General features: G+C 44.7%; 1 protein-coding gene across 1 annotated transcript in view; it reads right to left on the reverse strand.

The window, feature by feature from the left end:
- The window catches only part of ABHD12 (abhydrolase domain containing 12, lysophospholipase), a 38,852-nt gene extending 21,660 nt beyond the window's left edge, over window positions 1–17,192 (reverse strand). Inside the window, exon 1 of the mRNA XM_048299237.1 lies at window positions 16,963–17,192. Coding sequence (XP_048155194.1) covers window positions 16,963–17,111 — 149 coding nt within the window. The 5' untranslated portion in view covers window positions 17,112–17,192. The remainder of the gene's footprint in view (window positions 1–16,962) is intronic.
- Between the last annotated feature and the right edge of the window lie 298 nt (window positions 17,193–17,490).

Genomic DNA, 17,490 nt, shown 5'->3' on the forward strand with positions numbered 1-17,490 from the left:
CTTTTCTCCTGATAAAAACGAGTATATGTGCTGAAGTGCAGGCATTATGAAATTACCAGGTAAATCTTCAGTGAGCAATTTAGCTAAATTAAACTCCTCTTGCTCGGTAGAAAAGCTATTTCAGGAAATATATGCCCTGCAAAAGGAAATTTTGGTGTGCTCAGGCAAAAGCAACATACTTGTCACCACTTTTTCACCAGAAAACTCAACAGGTCTTAGTTGGAAAATGCAAGTGATGTAGAAAATAAGCAGCTGCAAACTGAAGATATTTAAGAATATCAGAAATTGCTTTTATTGTTCCAGGAAATCAATGTCTAAAAAAACCCCAAAACAACAAAACATCTCACACAACACAAAACACCCAACCCCAAGTCAGCCCAAAATACAACAAAATCCCCGACATCACATTTTCCTCCCTTCATTTACCAAAGGCTTTTGCCCAACATCTGGGTTCTGTCCAAACACAGGCCAAATCTGAAGTAGTTTTTGCTTCGTGCAGTTTCCCAAAGGTAACATGAAAAAGTACATTCTCTCTCCAGACACCCTTAAGTCTGACAGAAGGAAGTCTTTCCTGCAAGGGTGACATCAGAAACAGAAGGTTTTCCTGGTAACTTACAACTGGATGAAGGTCCTACCTTCACTCAGAACAAGCACATTTTGCATTTGGGCACAGTGTGAGTATCTGGCTGGAGAGAAGCTGGGGGTCCTCTCATGACAGCTTCTCCTGAGTGCTGCCCCCTCCTCTCCAGCAAATTTGGGAGGTTTCGTGGACAGTGTCCAACCACCACAATCCTGTGGCATGTTCTGCATCCAGACTCAGATTAGAACAATTTCCCCTGCAGATTATCTGAATTATTTATACACCAGGAGTGTTTTCATTAGCATCCCCTGATCGGCTGTGCTGCCAGGGTGAAAGGGCAGGCCAAGGGTGAAACAAGAGACTACGACAGGTCCCATATCAGAGCTGCAGCAGAGCAAGGACAACATTTATCAGAAACACACACAGGCTGTGCTTGCAGTCCCAAAAGGATCTATAGACAAATGCACCCACAGCCCACGTGGCCTTTGTGATCTGCCTGGGCCAACACTGAAACAAAATGCCCACAGACACCAGAATATGAGGCTCTGTCTGTTCAGTGAATGCTGTCAACTCTGGTGTCCCTTGTGTCCTCAGCTCTTCAAACTGCAAACCAGCAGTGTTCTCCCAGCAGGAATTCAGAGCACAGGATGTGGAAAGCCAAGACCTCGATCACGCAAGGTATCACCTGATCACCGGGTGGCAAAAGTGACTTTAAGGATGGTAGAGGAAAAAATAAAATATATGGCATAACAAGAACACATCCTCCCAGTTTCCTAACAGAAGACATATTTTAAAAAAAAGTCAGTACATTTGTCCCCTCAGACAGGAATCAAGAGCATAACAATGAGGAGGTAAAGACATGAGCAAAAGATTAAAAAAATCTAAGGGCCAAAGGAAATTTAAAGGATTGGGGTGATTTTTTGGGGTAAACAGAGTTGTACCCAAAACAACCTATTCTACAACTTGGAAACTGCAACAGAGTCCCAAGGCACATGCGGGCACAAAGAAACAATACAGCAGCCATGCAAGGGGCAGGACAGCCCACACATCAGGTAAGCCTTCCAGCTTTCCTTGCTGTTTTGAACAAGAGATGGTTTCTAGCCCAGGCAGGATCTTCAAGAGCACTCATCTTTTTCTGCAGAAAGCCTGGAATGTGGTGTTGCACAGGGCTTCCCCTTCTTGCAGGTCCTGAAGGATCATCCAATCTCTTTTTCCTCCACTACCTGAGCCACCCAATCCAATTAAGCTTTTACTTCACTTGTTCCTTGTCAAAAAATCTAAAAAGGAAGAAACCTATCAGCCTTCCAGCTGTGTGAATGCACAGGGACAGCCTCTCAGCTCCTGAATTTGAGTTCACAGGCAGTGTCTCTCCTCACCATCTGGACTTGTTACCAGCAGCTTTTGGACAGCTTGAGCAGCAGCACTCAACATCGTAATTTTCCACTACAAGATTAATATGCATTCTTTACTCTACAGGTTTGCTGCAAAACCTGCTTTATGTGCAGCTCAATGCAAACTGAAAAGATGCTCATGTCCAGGGGTTTGCACCCTCCTGGTTTCTGTGCACAGTGAACAAACCCGCATGGGCAAACAGGCAACCACACAACTCATTTTGGGCTATTTCAGGCACTGCTATACAGAATTCTCAATGAAATCTGCAGCCAACTATTCATTCTGCTTCAATGGAGGTACTGTATAGAGAAAAGGGAGGTTGAATTAAAGAAAATTCACCCAATCCTGAAAACAGATCTTCCCTGAATCCATGAAAGCCAGTGGGAACAGTAGTATCTGCCAGAACCCTTAGCATCTGAGTGACTGATCCCTCCCTTTGGCACTAAGATCCCTTTAACAGGATGAGTTCACTGCAAAACAACACAAAGAGAAAAATAAAATCCCCCCAAAGCATCTTGCTATTCTAGGGATTAAGCAAACATCTAAAACAAGAAGTCAAACCCCAATCCTGGCAGCGAGACACAAATGTAAAGGCATTGCTCTTCCCCCCCTCCCCAAATTGTTTCATAAAACAACTAAAAATACCATGTACAAAAACTACATGGTAATCTGCATTCTCAGAGAATTTTAGCTTCAACCAATTCTGAAAACTTTTGCTCTTGGAAAGATCTAGAAAATAAGAAAAGTAGCTCCACTAGATTCCTTCGCCATCTCTTACAAAAAGTTCCTTGAAATCTTGAACCTTTGCTCTTTCTGAAGAAATATTCTAATCTCCCTCTCAAAAACTAAACTGCAGTATAGCACTACCCCCCCAGGAAAGAGGCTGGGGGTGCACAAGAAGATGGGAGGGGACACAGCTGGAACAGCTGACCCCAACTGACCAAAGGGATATTCCAGACCATATGGCATCATGGATCAACATACACAGCTGGGGAAAGAAGTAGGAAAGGAGGGATATTTAAAGTGATGGTGCTTGTTTTCCTAAATAATCACTGGACTACTTAAGAAAACAACTACTAGTCTTAAAATGTGATTATTCCAAGCAGCTGCGTGGTGCTGGATCGACAGCTGAGGCTAAAACACAAGTATCACTTATTCAAAATAATGAAGGTACTCTATTGCACAGAGCCATGCAGAACACATTTTTATAAGGATAAAGGACTTCATGATTTTTCAGGCATCCAGCAGTGGAATAAATTGTTACTGACACATGTCATGTCTGTGAAAGACATGATTTGCTTTTTGATGTTTCAACAGACAATCTGATCTTTCAGCTATTGGGACAAGGCAGGGAAGTCTGGGTAACTTACCTGTTCTTTGACAGCTTCTATAATTCAAGTACAAGTCCTTCTGCATATAAACCCAAGCATTAAGAGTTGTTAGATCCGTTATCTGGAAGTATCAGTCAATTAATACAAGGTATAATAGTATTCTATGCCATCAAAAGCACAGAAGATGCAACAGGAAAATTTATACCTGATCCTACAGCTCTCATCACTATAGCATCCAAAATGTTCATCGCTTGACTTAAAATAAGCATTTGAAATCAGGGATGTTTTAGTCATGTCATGGATACATGAACAGGAAAGAGGCTACATGAGATCCCAAGAAGTCACCCAGTCCCTTCTCCTCACCCTAGAAAAGACACACTACCTTAAACAGCTGTCTGCTAAATTCCTCCCACAAACACTTGGCAAACTGCAACAGCCCACGCTTCAGGAACTCCCTCTGCTGACCCAGAGCTGAGCTGAATGGGCTAAAGTTTGCCAGGTTCATGCAACAAATCAGACTAGCTGCCTTCTCACTGAACAGTGATTTATCACAGGAAAAAAAGAGGCTACCAGAATACATCAAAAGCTGAATAACAATTTGCCCCCTAGGCAGAGACAGAAAAAACTACCCAAATCTCAAAATCTGGCTAAAGCTACTAAATGTTCCTATTTGCATCGATGGAAAAGTGGGGGAGAGAGGTGAATAAAGCACTAAGCAAACCTTCTTAAATATTGGCCTTAAAAAACTAGGATGAAGCAAGGTGTCCAAGCCTCCCTCGGCAGAGATCCAGCCCAGGAAAAGCTACAGCACTCCACAGTGCCCACCAGCCTACTTAGTTTGACTGTATCCAAAAGCAAAAATTTGGGATGTTCTGATACTTCTCTTTTAATTAAAAGACAAATTAACAGGAATAATGGGCTTAATAAGGTGGGGGAAAGGCAGCAGATTAAAAGCCTCTGGGTTTTCATTAAAAAAACCCCCTAAATGACAAAAGAAAAGCAACCTGAGTTTTTTGATAATCTTTCAAACATGCAAGCCCTACCTTTGGATATCTCAGAATATTGTGACAGCTTATTTTTTAAACACCACCATCAGTGATGGAAAGTGAAGGTGTCCCAACAGAGGAAAAAGCTCAAACCCCAGAAATTACAAGATGTCAATACACCCATAAAACTTTGAATTGCCTGCCAAATGCTAACAAACAGTTCTAACAATAAAAAACACCACTGGCTACTGAAATTAATTCTTCTTTGCTACTATTATAGAAAAAATACTTTTTCTTTTCCGATTAGGATGTTGTATGTCTAAAGCACAGCAGAAAGCTACCATAAGCACTAACTTATTTCTCTGTTCATACCAGTATCACAGACAGACCATGACAGCTTCCTACACAGCTCCAGAGAAGTGCTGCATATCAGCAAACAGAACCACAATATTTTGTCTATATGCTAACCAGCACTTTTAGCACCTCACCCCTTATTTCCCATTACAAATGCCCCATCTAACATCCATCAAATCCCTACTGATGCTGCTTTCAGATAGGCCTTCTGGACTTCTATAATCTTTAAAAATCACCCCACACACATCACTTGCAGTCAGAGTATTTACCTCAGTTCATTTGACAAGCTCTCTATGAGTAAACTATGCAGATTATCCCACCTTCCTTTCACTTCCAGACCTATGCAGCCTGAAGCTGGCACCCGGTTAGTGTGGCCACAAAAAGAAATTCATCATAGAAAAGACCCGACCCTGTATCTGCATTGTAACAGATACATGCAAAAACACATAAAATTAGCTTTTGAAACAGGTAAGTTTGTGGACATGGTTTAGTAGCTGTGGTAGAAACACCTGTGCAAAGGAGGAGCCTCCAGGACCTTTTCTTTCGGCCATGGCATCAGCTTACAGAGCTTGTACAACCTCTGCCTTAGACACATTCCTTTCCCTCCCTTTATTGCAAACTATCTATTCCCACAAAGCATCTCCTTTTGCCTGGGGTAAGAGCTTCAGGCAGTGTTGCTCCAACTATCACAATACAGGTGAGGTTTGAAACTTCAGGCTCCCAAATTCCCCCATAGTCCACCACTTCACTACCTCGTTCCCCTCTTACAGCCCAGACTCTTGCAGACTGCTTCTGTGCCTACTTCTGATTAATATCAAGATTAAGCATTAACTTAAAACAATAAACAGCAAGAAGGAAGCCATCTAGCCAGTCACTTGCAAGAATTCAGCTCTGTCTCTCCAAGAGATATAACTGCAAAGTAAAGGAGGGCATCTCAATTAATCGAGTTTTTCAGAAGGGACCATCAAGCTCCAATTACTGAGACCTTCGTAACCACGTTCCAGCTTGGAGAAGAGGGAAAGATCATGGGTAGGACCTGCAAGAATCAAGATCCTGGTGCATCAAGTGGGGGAAATGTGGCATCAGCATTCAGGGTAAGAGGAGAGCACTGCTGATCAGTCGGTCAATAGCACTAAATGCCAGCAAAGGTTATGCCAGGACTCAGAGCGCTGCAGGAAAAAACAAAAACAAGCCCGTGAAGGGAGGGAAAGGCAAGTCAGTGTACAGCATTAATGAGCAGAAATAACAGAGCAGCTTGCAGGTAATGCATGGGCCTTTGTCCATGGAACACGTTTGCAAAAAGCAGAGCAAATGAAGCAAGGGAGGGGAAGGCTCACACAAGCACTTACACACCCCACAGGACAGGGACGTGGGACATACAACTTTTCCCCCTTCAGCACCCCATCCCTTCCCAGTGCCATGGCTTGGGCTCTCCTCTTCACAACCTCTCTCTAAGCTGACCACCCTAAAATGCAGTAGTAACACAGCTTGTCTGATTAAATCACTGTGCATTGGCACCTCCTTTGAAGGGCAGGAGCTTGGAACATCAGTCTTGATAACTTACATTCCAGTTGCATGAAACCTACATGTTTCACAGACCAGGAGACAAGAATGGGCTGAACACTTAGCAATAAGCACCAATTTATTTAAAATGTATGCTGACAGCATGGCCTAAGCAGCAACTATGTTACTTCTCAATGCTCTGGTACACTGGTATTAGCGTTAGTGTGACTCGTGCGTGGCAAGATTAACCTGAAAGCTACATTTTAAAAAGGAAAGGGCAGATGCTACTGTCATTTTAAGTATGTAGCAAACAATGAATAATTAAACCCTCGGGAACTGAACAATTGACTTTTGGGGATTAGGGTTTTAAGGGTGTTGACTTTTCCTGAATGCATCTTCTGCAACACCGGCATAGTTTGTGCTAAAACCTTTTCCAGGACGAACCCTTGTTTAAATTCTAAGAACGTACTTTCTCCAGAGCTCCCCAGCAATGCTGCTGACACTAATCAAATCTGAAGTCACCCACATTAGATTTTAGTCGAGCTTGGCATTGAGATACAACTGCGGTGGCAAGTACATTCTCTCCACAGTGTTTACCGAATTCTTAAGTTTTCCACTCATTTCACAGCTGACAGCTGGTTTATATTAAAGGCACAGCCCTCTCTCTGCTCCATGAGCTGGGGAACAAATTAGCTGTCTGCTAATGAAAGACAAAAAAACAGAACATAAACACCAAAAGACTGAAACAGCACTGGAAGTGAAAAACAGAAGCTTGAGACCAGCCGAGTCTGGTTTTCATTGAAGCAGTAAAGCTCCTTTCTCCCAAGCACACTCACCTTCATGGGGAGGAGTATGAAGATGCACAAGGTTCAAGAGCAGAACTAATTCAGACACATAATACTCCACCACAGCTCCTAACCTGCATTTAAAGCCACTTGCCTGCTGAATGCATACCATAATTGAGGCAGCACACAGTACAGCCAAGCCAAATCCCCCACCACCAACTACCACTTGTTAACGTGCTGTAAACCTGACAGACTTGCATGCGTGTGTTTACCTTGCAGCAAGAACAAGAAACCAGATTCACTCTCTGTTCTCATGGATACATGTGAGGGAACGGATCTGTATTTCCAAGCGGCACAACTTTGTAAGCATGAAATCATCTTTTCACATAGCAGTTCTTGTGAGACAGCCACACAGCCTTGAGAATTACCACCAGCAGCAGCCTCTGTGGCTCTGGCTTCCATCTAAATCACCTGGGCAAAAGATTCATTTGTGTATTGTGGAAATTTTTCCTTTCAAATACATGAAAATGGTCATCTTATACTTCCCAGCTGAAAAACCTCTACTTTTGCTGGCAGAGATCAGAAGCCATTCCTTCTCAGAAGCCTGAAGAAAAAGAATGTTTTTGTGTTAGCAGTGATACTGCCACCTTTTAGATTCAGAACACATCGTTAGCAATACATTTTGATTACAATAGACCAACTGTTCCCCGTTGGAAGCATACAAGCAAACAAGAACATTAAACAATGCCAAAACATTACATATGCTGACTGTCAGCCCAGCACAGTTACATTCAGCTGGCAGTCACAGTGTCCTCTGTAATTGTGACCCGTTTAAAAAGGGAGGCTTAACAAACAGTGCATGGCCATAAAACAACAGCCATAGTTAAAGAACAGATGTATGAGCACATACAGAACTGCTGTTGGCCCTGACATACTTTGAACAGGGGGTTTTTCTGCATATAGCCAGGCAGATTAATCTGTTTCTGTGTTCATCTGTGCTTTATTCAGGGATTCCAGCTCTAGCTATCATCTTGTGGAGGAAAGAACTCCAAAATGACAAAGGCTTAAAAAAATTGACAATTAAAACCAAAGCCATTGCTAATACTACAAAACCTTGAAGAGCCGACCCAGAAAACACAAACTCCAAGGTGAAAAGCAGGTGTTGGAGTTTTTACTTAACTGCAAGGAAAAGAAACCAACTCACAGAATATCCTGAGTTGGAAGGGACCCACAAGGATCATGGAGTCCAACTCTGGAGCAAATGGCCCATACAGGGATTGAACCCACAACTTTGGTTGGTCATTAACACCATGCTCTGACCAACTGAGCTAAGCAGCACTTCTACATCTGCCCGCCAAAGTTTAAAATCAAATACGGCCCCTCCTCTGGTACTCAAAAGGGGAAAATAATGCTTTATAAGAGACAGCACAAAGCTATTGGAAAGTGAAAGCAAAGGTCAGTCACTGCATTTCTGCTGGATTTGCAAGAACAAGAGAATGGGCTATTTCCAATGATTCTGTGCAATTCACAGTTTTCACATTCAGCAGTACAAAACCCGTATTGTCAGCTTTATTCCTGCTTCCTAAAGCTGCTCTGAAACTAAACAAAACTTAACAAAAAGTGAGATAGGACTGCTTTAAGGGAGAAAACAGTGCCAGGCTTCCCTTCCTGAGGATGCCAAGAAGTCTTAAAATCTATTCAATTCTTAAACACCTTGAACACACTTTGCTCCACAAGCAAGGATGCTGCAACCTGGAAGTCCTGATTCCAATTTTCCAGTTTACATCATCCTCATTTGTGTAGGCTCCTCTGTCTCAGAACAGCCACCCCAGGGGAAGCTTTACTGCCAGGGGAAGGGAAATCAGGCTCTGGACAGGGTAAATGCATTTTCTGTTCTCTGCTCTGAGCGTGCACAATGCTGCTGAAGAGTACCCTTCCAAGAGGGCATTTCTTCAGTTACGCCACATGAAATCCTTTATTCTGCACACCTTTAGTAAAAACAGAGATGAGGCTTCACATGACCTTATGTCCCTTATTACTCAACACTAATCTCTTTTGCAAGAGGAATTAACAACCTTTTTAAGGGGGTACAAATTGGACAGATAGTTTTGAACAAGAGCAGCTGTGGGACTTATCTCAAATGTTCTCAAGTGTTTGTGTTTTAGAAGTTAATTTGCTAGTCTAACAATCTTTTCTATTGCTCTACTTCTCAGTAAGAGTTACAATCTTGAAATAAATCTAGGTTAAATAAATACTTTGATTTGGAAAGTAAATAGTCACGGTTCCTGTTAGCTCAGTGAATGACCAAGGCACTTGATAGAGTCTAAAATTAGGAAATTCTGCTTGAAAGTTTAAATTGCCTGCAATATGAAAGAGGCAGATTTCTGAAGTCAAGTGTTGCACTAGTTTCACCAACTTCTTAGAGAGAGAGAGAGAAACAGAGAGAGACAGAGATAGACAGAGATGTGTGCCAGCAAGGCAAAAGTCCACAGCCTAGATGGCAGCCTCACTGTCTGGATAAGGGCTATTCAGGGACACATGACAGCTTACAGAGGTGACTTACCTACAACAGCTTTACGTTCTGTCACACTCCCATCCCACAGTTACAACCCCTACCCTCTCTCCCCCACCATCCTGCCAGCTACACTTGTGTCCTGGTGACCTTTTCACTATTTGGCCATCTGCTCCAAACTGCTGACTTCCCCATTCATCAACCATTATCAACCCTCTCCTCCTCTCATTTTATCAATAGTATCAATAGTATCAATATCAATAGTAACTGATAGCCAACTCATCCCTGGGATGGTTGATACACAAAATTACACACACCCTTGAACCCAAGCATCAATCCCACTATAGTTCCCCAGTTGTTTCTCCCTCCATTGAGCCAATTTTCAATAGCGATAACCTGCTCTCCATTAGCAATGCAAGGCATGTCAATAAAATAAACTACAGTACAAAGTCAAGTGCTTTGGAGAAACAATTTTACTGCTGATACCTTCATCAACCAGGCTGTAATCTTGACAAACCTGTCACATTTTACAGTGTCCTTCCACAGGACAGATCTACTTATATATATTTAGCTGTTAAATCTTCTTCCATTGAATTTCAAAGTAACTCTTGCAATTTAAATTGCACAGACTCCACCTCAGGCTAATGGCTTTAAAGTCTCCTAGGTCTCCTGTTACCCTTTTAATACAGCTGAAGCACTTTCTTTTAATCTTCTTGCGGTACTGATTCAGTCACGGCTACATTAACATAGTGCTCTCATGTTACATCCTTAGTAAACCTCCCTTGCTTGCAGTCACTCACTCCCGATGTCAGAAGCCAGCCACTACTGTAACACCAACAACATGACACAGGACAGCTGCCCACCGAGCTTACAAAACCCCACGTTTTATAGGGGAATTGCTGTAGAAGCCTATTCACTAATTTCACACCCTGACATGATTACCAAAATAATCTGACCTGCTCTTCAGGCCTAGGAAGATAAAGTAACTTGGCTGCAGCCTCCTAAGCAGGCACCACTCTCCTTTCAAAGGAGCCCAGACTCAACAGGCAGTGCTCTTCAAATACAGCACAAGTCCTGCTGGGGTACACCAGGCCTCTTGAACATACAGCAGAAAGGGGATTCTGGAGAGGAAATGATGTCACCATCATTGGTTTTAATGAAAACACCACAACGTTGTTTTCACCAGAAAGAAACGCATTTACATTGCATCCAGGAGAAAACCTACGGACTCACTGCAGTGACCTGTGACTGCGTCTGCAGAGAACTTGATTTCTGCCTCAGCAACCACATGCCAGAAAGGACAGAAAAGAACGTGACAAGGCTGAGAAGACCCTGGTGTCCCCAGGCACCTTCACTCCAGAGGTGACTAGGAAGCCCTGTTGGTCCCAGGAGTTACCTAAACCCAAGGGAAGTTTAGGTAAACTCAAACAAGCAGAGGCAATTCAAACAGCTCCCAAGTAGAAATTATTATAAAGTAGTAGCAATTAGCAATACCACAGTAATTATTAACTCAGACATAAGCCATCAAAGCAGAGCAACTGAGCCCAGGGGCAACTATGATGTCAGAAATACGGCACTGCAATGAAATCAGTTCAACGTAACCAACACAAAGCCAGAGGGCAAATTCTCTCCAGCCTGAACATGCCTGCTTGAGCAGAGTTCTCCATGAGAAACATGGAGAAGTTGAGAAAACTGCTCAGAGACTAGAAGATGCAACAGAGCAGATGCAGCAGAAGAAATGCTGTGCTCTATTACAGGAAATCCAGAGAAGCTCATGGGTACACTGGATCCGAGGAAAGAAATTTTAGATCACACAAACAGACCTGCAAGATGATGCTAGGAATCTCAAGGGATGTTTAAGAGAGTAAACCACACCTATTTAACACCAAAAAAAAACCCCAAAGTCAGTGATGAAAATGGTGAAAAACAGATATGCTTTAACAGTAACACACTGAGGCACAGAACTGCCACATGTCAACACGATGGCTTCACAAAATCCAGAATTAAAACAATCCACAATAATAAAACTAATAATTCCCCACGTTGCAGGGAATATTGCTATTTTTGCTGAATGACTTCTGTGTCTTTGAGAAAGAGTGGGGAAAAGATGAGCACAAGGAAAGAGAATTATAATGGCTGGAAAAGATGAACAAACTGGGAAGATGATGCAGAGAATGAATACCTAATGCCCCAAATAGGTAGCCTGGGAGCAATTCAGAGGCTTTCCCTAGCCATAAGCTGCCAAAATGGCTGACAATGCACAGGAAAAAACAGGAGGCAGAGCTACTGTGATACCATTTAAATAAATTTTAAAAAAAATTGAAAGGCAGACAGACATGTGGAAAAAGTTACACAACCCCATTTTTGACATATCTGAGCAAAATATCACTGGGCATGCTCTTCAAAAGAACTGCAACAAAAAAACCCAACCAACAAAAAACCCAACAACAAAAAACAAAAGAGAGCCCCACATACTAAAAAAAGTCCTCACACAAAGCAAACTGCTTCTATGTATTTTACCCATAGGAGGGATTGTGATTCAACCTGTATTTACCATGAAAGAAAGCACAGGCAAGCAACTGGAAACCACTTCACAGCTTCTTTGTGAACTCTGCTCAAGAACAACTGAAATAGAGGCAGTTACCCAGTAGGAAGGTGGAATTGGTGAAAAAGCTGCATGACTGATGAAATGTCTCTACAAAGGCAGCTCCTTTCCTCTTTTCAAAGTACTGACAAGTAACTGGTTTAACCTGAAGATGGCAATTAAGAGAGACAATAGCACAAAACTCATTTGAGGAAAAAAAACCTTAAATATATTGATGAACACTTGCAGGGGAACAACTCAAGTATTTGTCATCTCTGCTACAATGGAACAGACTGGAATAATCATAAAAGACTCAGCAAAGGCTTCTAAAAAAGTAACACCAGGAGAAAGGGGGCTAGATCTAGAGATATAAGGATGGGGCACTGAGAGGACACAGGGGCAGAAAATGGAGATGGCCAAGTTCTCCATCAGAGGAAAGATACCACTGGTTAAGTCCAAAGAGACATGGGAAGGCTTGAAGCATTTCAGCTGCTGGGGCAGGATGGCACCGAGGGTCACCACACATCGGATTTGACATACCTGAGCACACTCACTGTTCCAGGGAAATTCTGCTGCATCAGAGGGGAAGACACGAGCAGGCTGTTGCAGCCTCTTGCCTTCAGCACCTCCCTGCATTCTCATAAAATACCCAGGAAGCGGTACTGTAAAAGCAACCTTCTGCCTCTCCAGAGAAAGCACCGAGAAAGCCGCACACAACAAACAAGGGTGGCTACAGTGATACTGAAACTACACCAAATTGTAGGGTCAGTCCAAAAATATCCAGCTTGTGGGACACACACAGGCTGGACAGCCAGCGGGAGGGTCCCAAAAACACCCCTTGCAGGGACTTGTGCCAGCAGCCGGGGGTCTCTAGGAGCAAAGGTACCAGGGACAACTGAAGGGAGCCTGCGGGACAGCGGCTTCTCCAGCAAAGCAGAGCACGAAAGCATCAAAGAATGCAGCTCACACACATGGGATCCCAAGCGCTTCACTGCTCCACAGCATGGAGAGAAACAGAAACAAGTTTTAACATTTGTAGCAAACAACTGTTTGTAGGAGAATTGGAGAATGGCAAAATTCACACTTCACGTCTATAGTCTGAATACTGATTGGGATTAAATGAGCATCCGATAATGATGAGGTCGCAGAAGTGAAGGGTAACATGCATGTGACCTTTTATCACCAGGATCAGGCTTCAGCAGAAATGAGATAGGAGAATTTGCTCTGGTATCAATGCCAGTATTAAGCTCATTTGATTTTCTCTATTCTCTGCACTCCCACATGAAGGTTTTCCAGATCTATGGCTGCTCAAACATATTTCCTCAGAACATTACAGCCACCAACCACAAAAACAAGTCACAGCAAGTACCCAAAACACCATGCTACATTAATATCCATCTAGCACTTCCAACACTGTCACCTGGAAGATGCCTCACAACAGAAATATTAGAGGAACGGCCATCCACACAAAGCACACATACCAGGAAAGGCGAGCACTGCATATTACTTCTTTATTTATGGCATTATTGCATGTAATAATTTCAGACAGAACAGCTCCTTTAAAAAGGAACTCATTCACGCACTTTTAAAGGAGCAACTTGTAAAGCACTTAAGTAACCATCACATTAGATTTTACTGCTCTCTATGGAAGAAAATGGAAATACCTATATTTGTTCATTTCTGGTTGTAAACCACTTAAGAAAAGCCACACTGACTACACTATGCACTAGCTGAAGCCATATAAATCTTATTTATCAGATATCCATCTCCATTACACTTAGAAGCACATGCACACACTTTCTCTAACAGAGTAGTTGCCAGCCAAAACGCACAGCCACCTCTTTAGAATGAGTTTCAGCTCCTGGATGAATGAGCACATTGTGATGGTATGACTGAACAAAAACTGAGGGGCAAACGCAGTGCTGGTAAAATTCAAAAATACTGCTGCAAGAGCAAGCTGCTGCCAGTGGTAAGCCAGCACTCTATTCTATAAACATCACTTAAGGTGCTATTTAGCCTTTCCTGAGGAGCTGGACGTGAGCAGGAAAAGCTGTGCTGGAGAAGGGCACACACCAGCTCTGCTGCTGCTCCACAGTCTCCTGGTCACTGCTGCAGTTACAGACACAGCTGCCTCTGCAGTCCCCCCACCCCGTGCTCCTGACCCATGGAATATGCCACATGATCAGCCCTTGGCTGCAGAACTACGCAGCCACTCCACGCTACTGGGGATTGGTGTGCCTTTCTAGCCAGTGGCTTGTATCGTTTACAAATAAGAGAAGGAAACCCACACGATAAAGCCAAACATACATGCTGCTTCCCCAAGTCTGCAGAGGCTGTAGAACAGCAGCATGAAATGCAGACAGCCCCACTTCCCCTTTAACACAGCATTCAAGTGTTGATTTTAACTATTTCATCAAGGAGCATGCTAAGAATAGTCTACCGTGGTACAAATCTCCAATTTCAGATATTATGCCACCTCCACCATCCCAGCAACCTTGCAGCTGAATTTTCACCTTACAGCTTCTGCAAGCTGCGGAGTGAAACTGATGTAAAAACCCATTGAAAACAACAATCAAACAGTGCTTTTATTTCCAGCAGTATAAGGAATGCTGCAATAATAGCATGACCTTGAATATTAAAATACGAGGATCTAGATGGTCTGACAGCAACTTGTTGGCCTCCCCAAGGGAGGTCACTGCACACATACCCTCGTGTTCTTCCTTAAACACTCCCTGCTGTCCACCAAAGGTGGGACATGGAGCTAGAAGGCTGCCTGACCCGACTCAGGCTGATTGTTCTGGACAAGAACCTTATCTCTGGGCATCATACCTTCTTCCACCTGGATCTCCCCTTCCTGCACACTCAAATTCACAGTTCAGCAGTGCATTTGTTATCCCATAAAAAACACTGCTGGAAGGTATTGGCAGACAGAGAAACGTTGCCTGCAAACCACTGTCTGAAGGCTCGCAAGGTGAGGAAGTCAGAGAAGGTCCATTGAAAGTCAGTAAGAAAGGCAGTCAACACAGGACAGCATGAAAAGGAAAAAAAAAAAAAGTCACGGAAATACAGATATCTCAGAATGTGGAAAAGGAAAAGCAAGCTTCAAACAAGGTTTTCCTACAATGTCACGAATTGGAGAAACACTGCTGTGTGGAATACAGTACCTGATCCAAAAAGAACGGGGGGAGGTGAGGGGCAGAAAGAGGGGGAAGGGCCAGAATCCATGTAGGACTTCAGCAATTTCTGAAACAGGCTTCCAAGGCTGAACATGGAGAAAAACAAGGAAAACTTGCCTGCCAACCATTTCTAAATGTGTAAATGGAGAAATAAATACAAGAAAATTTTTTGCAGACAGGATGTGCTTTCCCTATTTTTGGCTTGGCCCTTACAATACAGCTGTGCTGTGTCTGGTACCCACAAAGCACCTGCCTGCCAGACCAAGCCAACAGACTGCACTCAGTGCTCTTAGGGCTTGCTCAATGCTCACCACCGACACAGCATTTCCATTTGAGCAAAAGGTACTTGAGTGCCATTCATAATGCTGAAGAAGACAGCAAGCCATCATTCGAGTGCCACTGGTCTAGAAGACATCCACTTGGACAAACAGAATAGACATGTCAAATTTTTAAATGTTATAAAAGCAGAGCACTGTCACAGTTTGATCCACTGCACAGTCATGGAAACTGAGAGATGAACCCAGCGCCATTTTCAATTACCAAAAGCTTGTCATAACATGTACAGAGCAGTGACAGCATCCCAAAGGTCTACCTCCAGGGCACAAAATTAAATAGCTATTACCCAATAAAAGAAATCCCATTTCAAAGTCTCTGTCTTTGAGCATGACAAGTACCTACAGCTCTTTTCAAATGTTAATTTGGTTTATGAGAACAGAAAAAATCTCAGAAAATTCAGCAGAGAAACATCCACAATAGCTCATTTACTAGAAATGCACTGATAAGCACCTTTTTTTTAAAAAAAAAATCTGGCTGCTGTATTGCTGAAGCACAGCGATTTGGTTGCAGCTACCCAAACCACATAGCTATTTTGATCATTACATATTTTTCACACTTTCAAAACACAAAGACCACCACTATACCGGTTTAGGTGACACTGAAAGGTTGTATCTTGACTCTGATCAGAATTGCAGAGGGCCAGGGAGGTAAGTCTTCATCGTGTATTGCATTCCCCCAAAATCTTGCACGATTAAGGGTCCAGGTGATAAGTACCTTCTATTGTTACAGTCTTTTTAGAAAGGTATACAAACATTTCCCCATTACAAATACGCATAAAACGTTTAAAACGTTAACACAGCTGGCAAAAAGCCACAGCTAAACTCCTTCCAAGGGAGTCATGTCAGCTTCTCCTACTGACCCCTAAATCTGAGTCATTTATGGAAAAGAGATCACTTTGACAGCCACCAGCTTCTTCCAAAAACGCAGACATCCTACCTGCAGGGCCCTGCTGCTCCACATACGCTCTCTGATGGAAGGATTCCTTGCTAGCCATTTTTTTTTTTTTCGGGAGAACGCCTGCCTGTACCAAAGGGGGCTGGACGCAGCAGCGCCCAGGTACGAACACCAAACCCTCCCATCCTTTGCTGGCCAGGGCTGGATCCGCCGGTCCCGTTACCGCCCCGCTCTCTAACCAGTTCTTTGCACCGAGAACTGAAGGTACCGCGGGGCCGGCAGCTGCTCGGCTGGAGCACAGGGAAAGCCAAGGAAGCAGGGCTGAGGTGGGGAACATCCCCGGCCCAAGTACTTGTCCGTCCAGCGGGCTCCTCGGCCGGGGGGGCGGCGGCAGCGGCCCTTCCCCTCTGCTCGCAAAACACCGCCCCGCTGCCGCTCCGGTCCCCGGCAGCTCCCGATGCCCTCGCCGGGAACGAGCAGACGGTGGCACGGGGATAACAAAGCCCGGCGGAGGGACGGCGGCGCTCACCTGCCCAGCGGTCGCTTCATGCCCTCGGCAGCGGCGGAGGCAGGCAGGCGCAGGCTTCGCCTCAGGCTGCAGCCCTTGTCGAGGGGCCCGGGCACAGCGGCGGCGGCGCGCTCATGCTCCACCGTGACCGACTCGTTGCGTTTCCTCATGCCGGGGCGGGGGCGGCGGGGGCGGCAGCGGCGGCGGCGGAGACGGCGGCAGCGGAGCGGGGCCGCGCTCACTCGCCGCGCGCCCTGCCCGGCCCTGCCCGGCCCCGCCCCGCGCCCCGCCCCGCCGGCGCGCCCACCAATCCCCGCCTCCGGCCCGCCCCTCGCCCCGCCCCTCCGCCGCCCCCGCCAATCCCCGCCTCCGGGGCCGGCCCGCCCGCCGGCGCCTCGGAGCGGCCGCGGCGCCATCTCTACTGCGGGCAGCGGCCCGGCCGCCATTTCGCTGTGGGCCGGGGCGGAGCCCCGCGGCCCCGGCGCTGCTCGGTGCCGGGCGGGGACGGCCCTGCCCAGGGCGGGAGCTGTGTATGCCCATGAAAGAGCC

Source organism: Corvus hawaiiensis, chromosome 3, assembly GCF_020740725.1.
Source record: "Corvus hawaiiensis isolate bCorHaw1 chromosome 3, bCorHaw1.pri.cur, whole genome shotgun sequence".
Taxonomy (NCBI): Eukaryota; Metazoa; Chordata; class Aves; order Passeriformes; family Corvidae; genus Corvus; species Corvus hawaiiensis.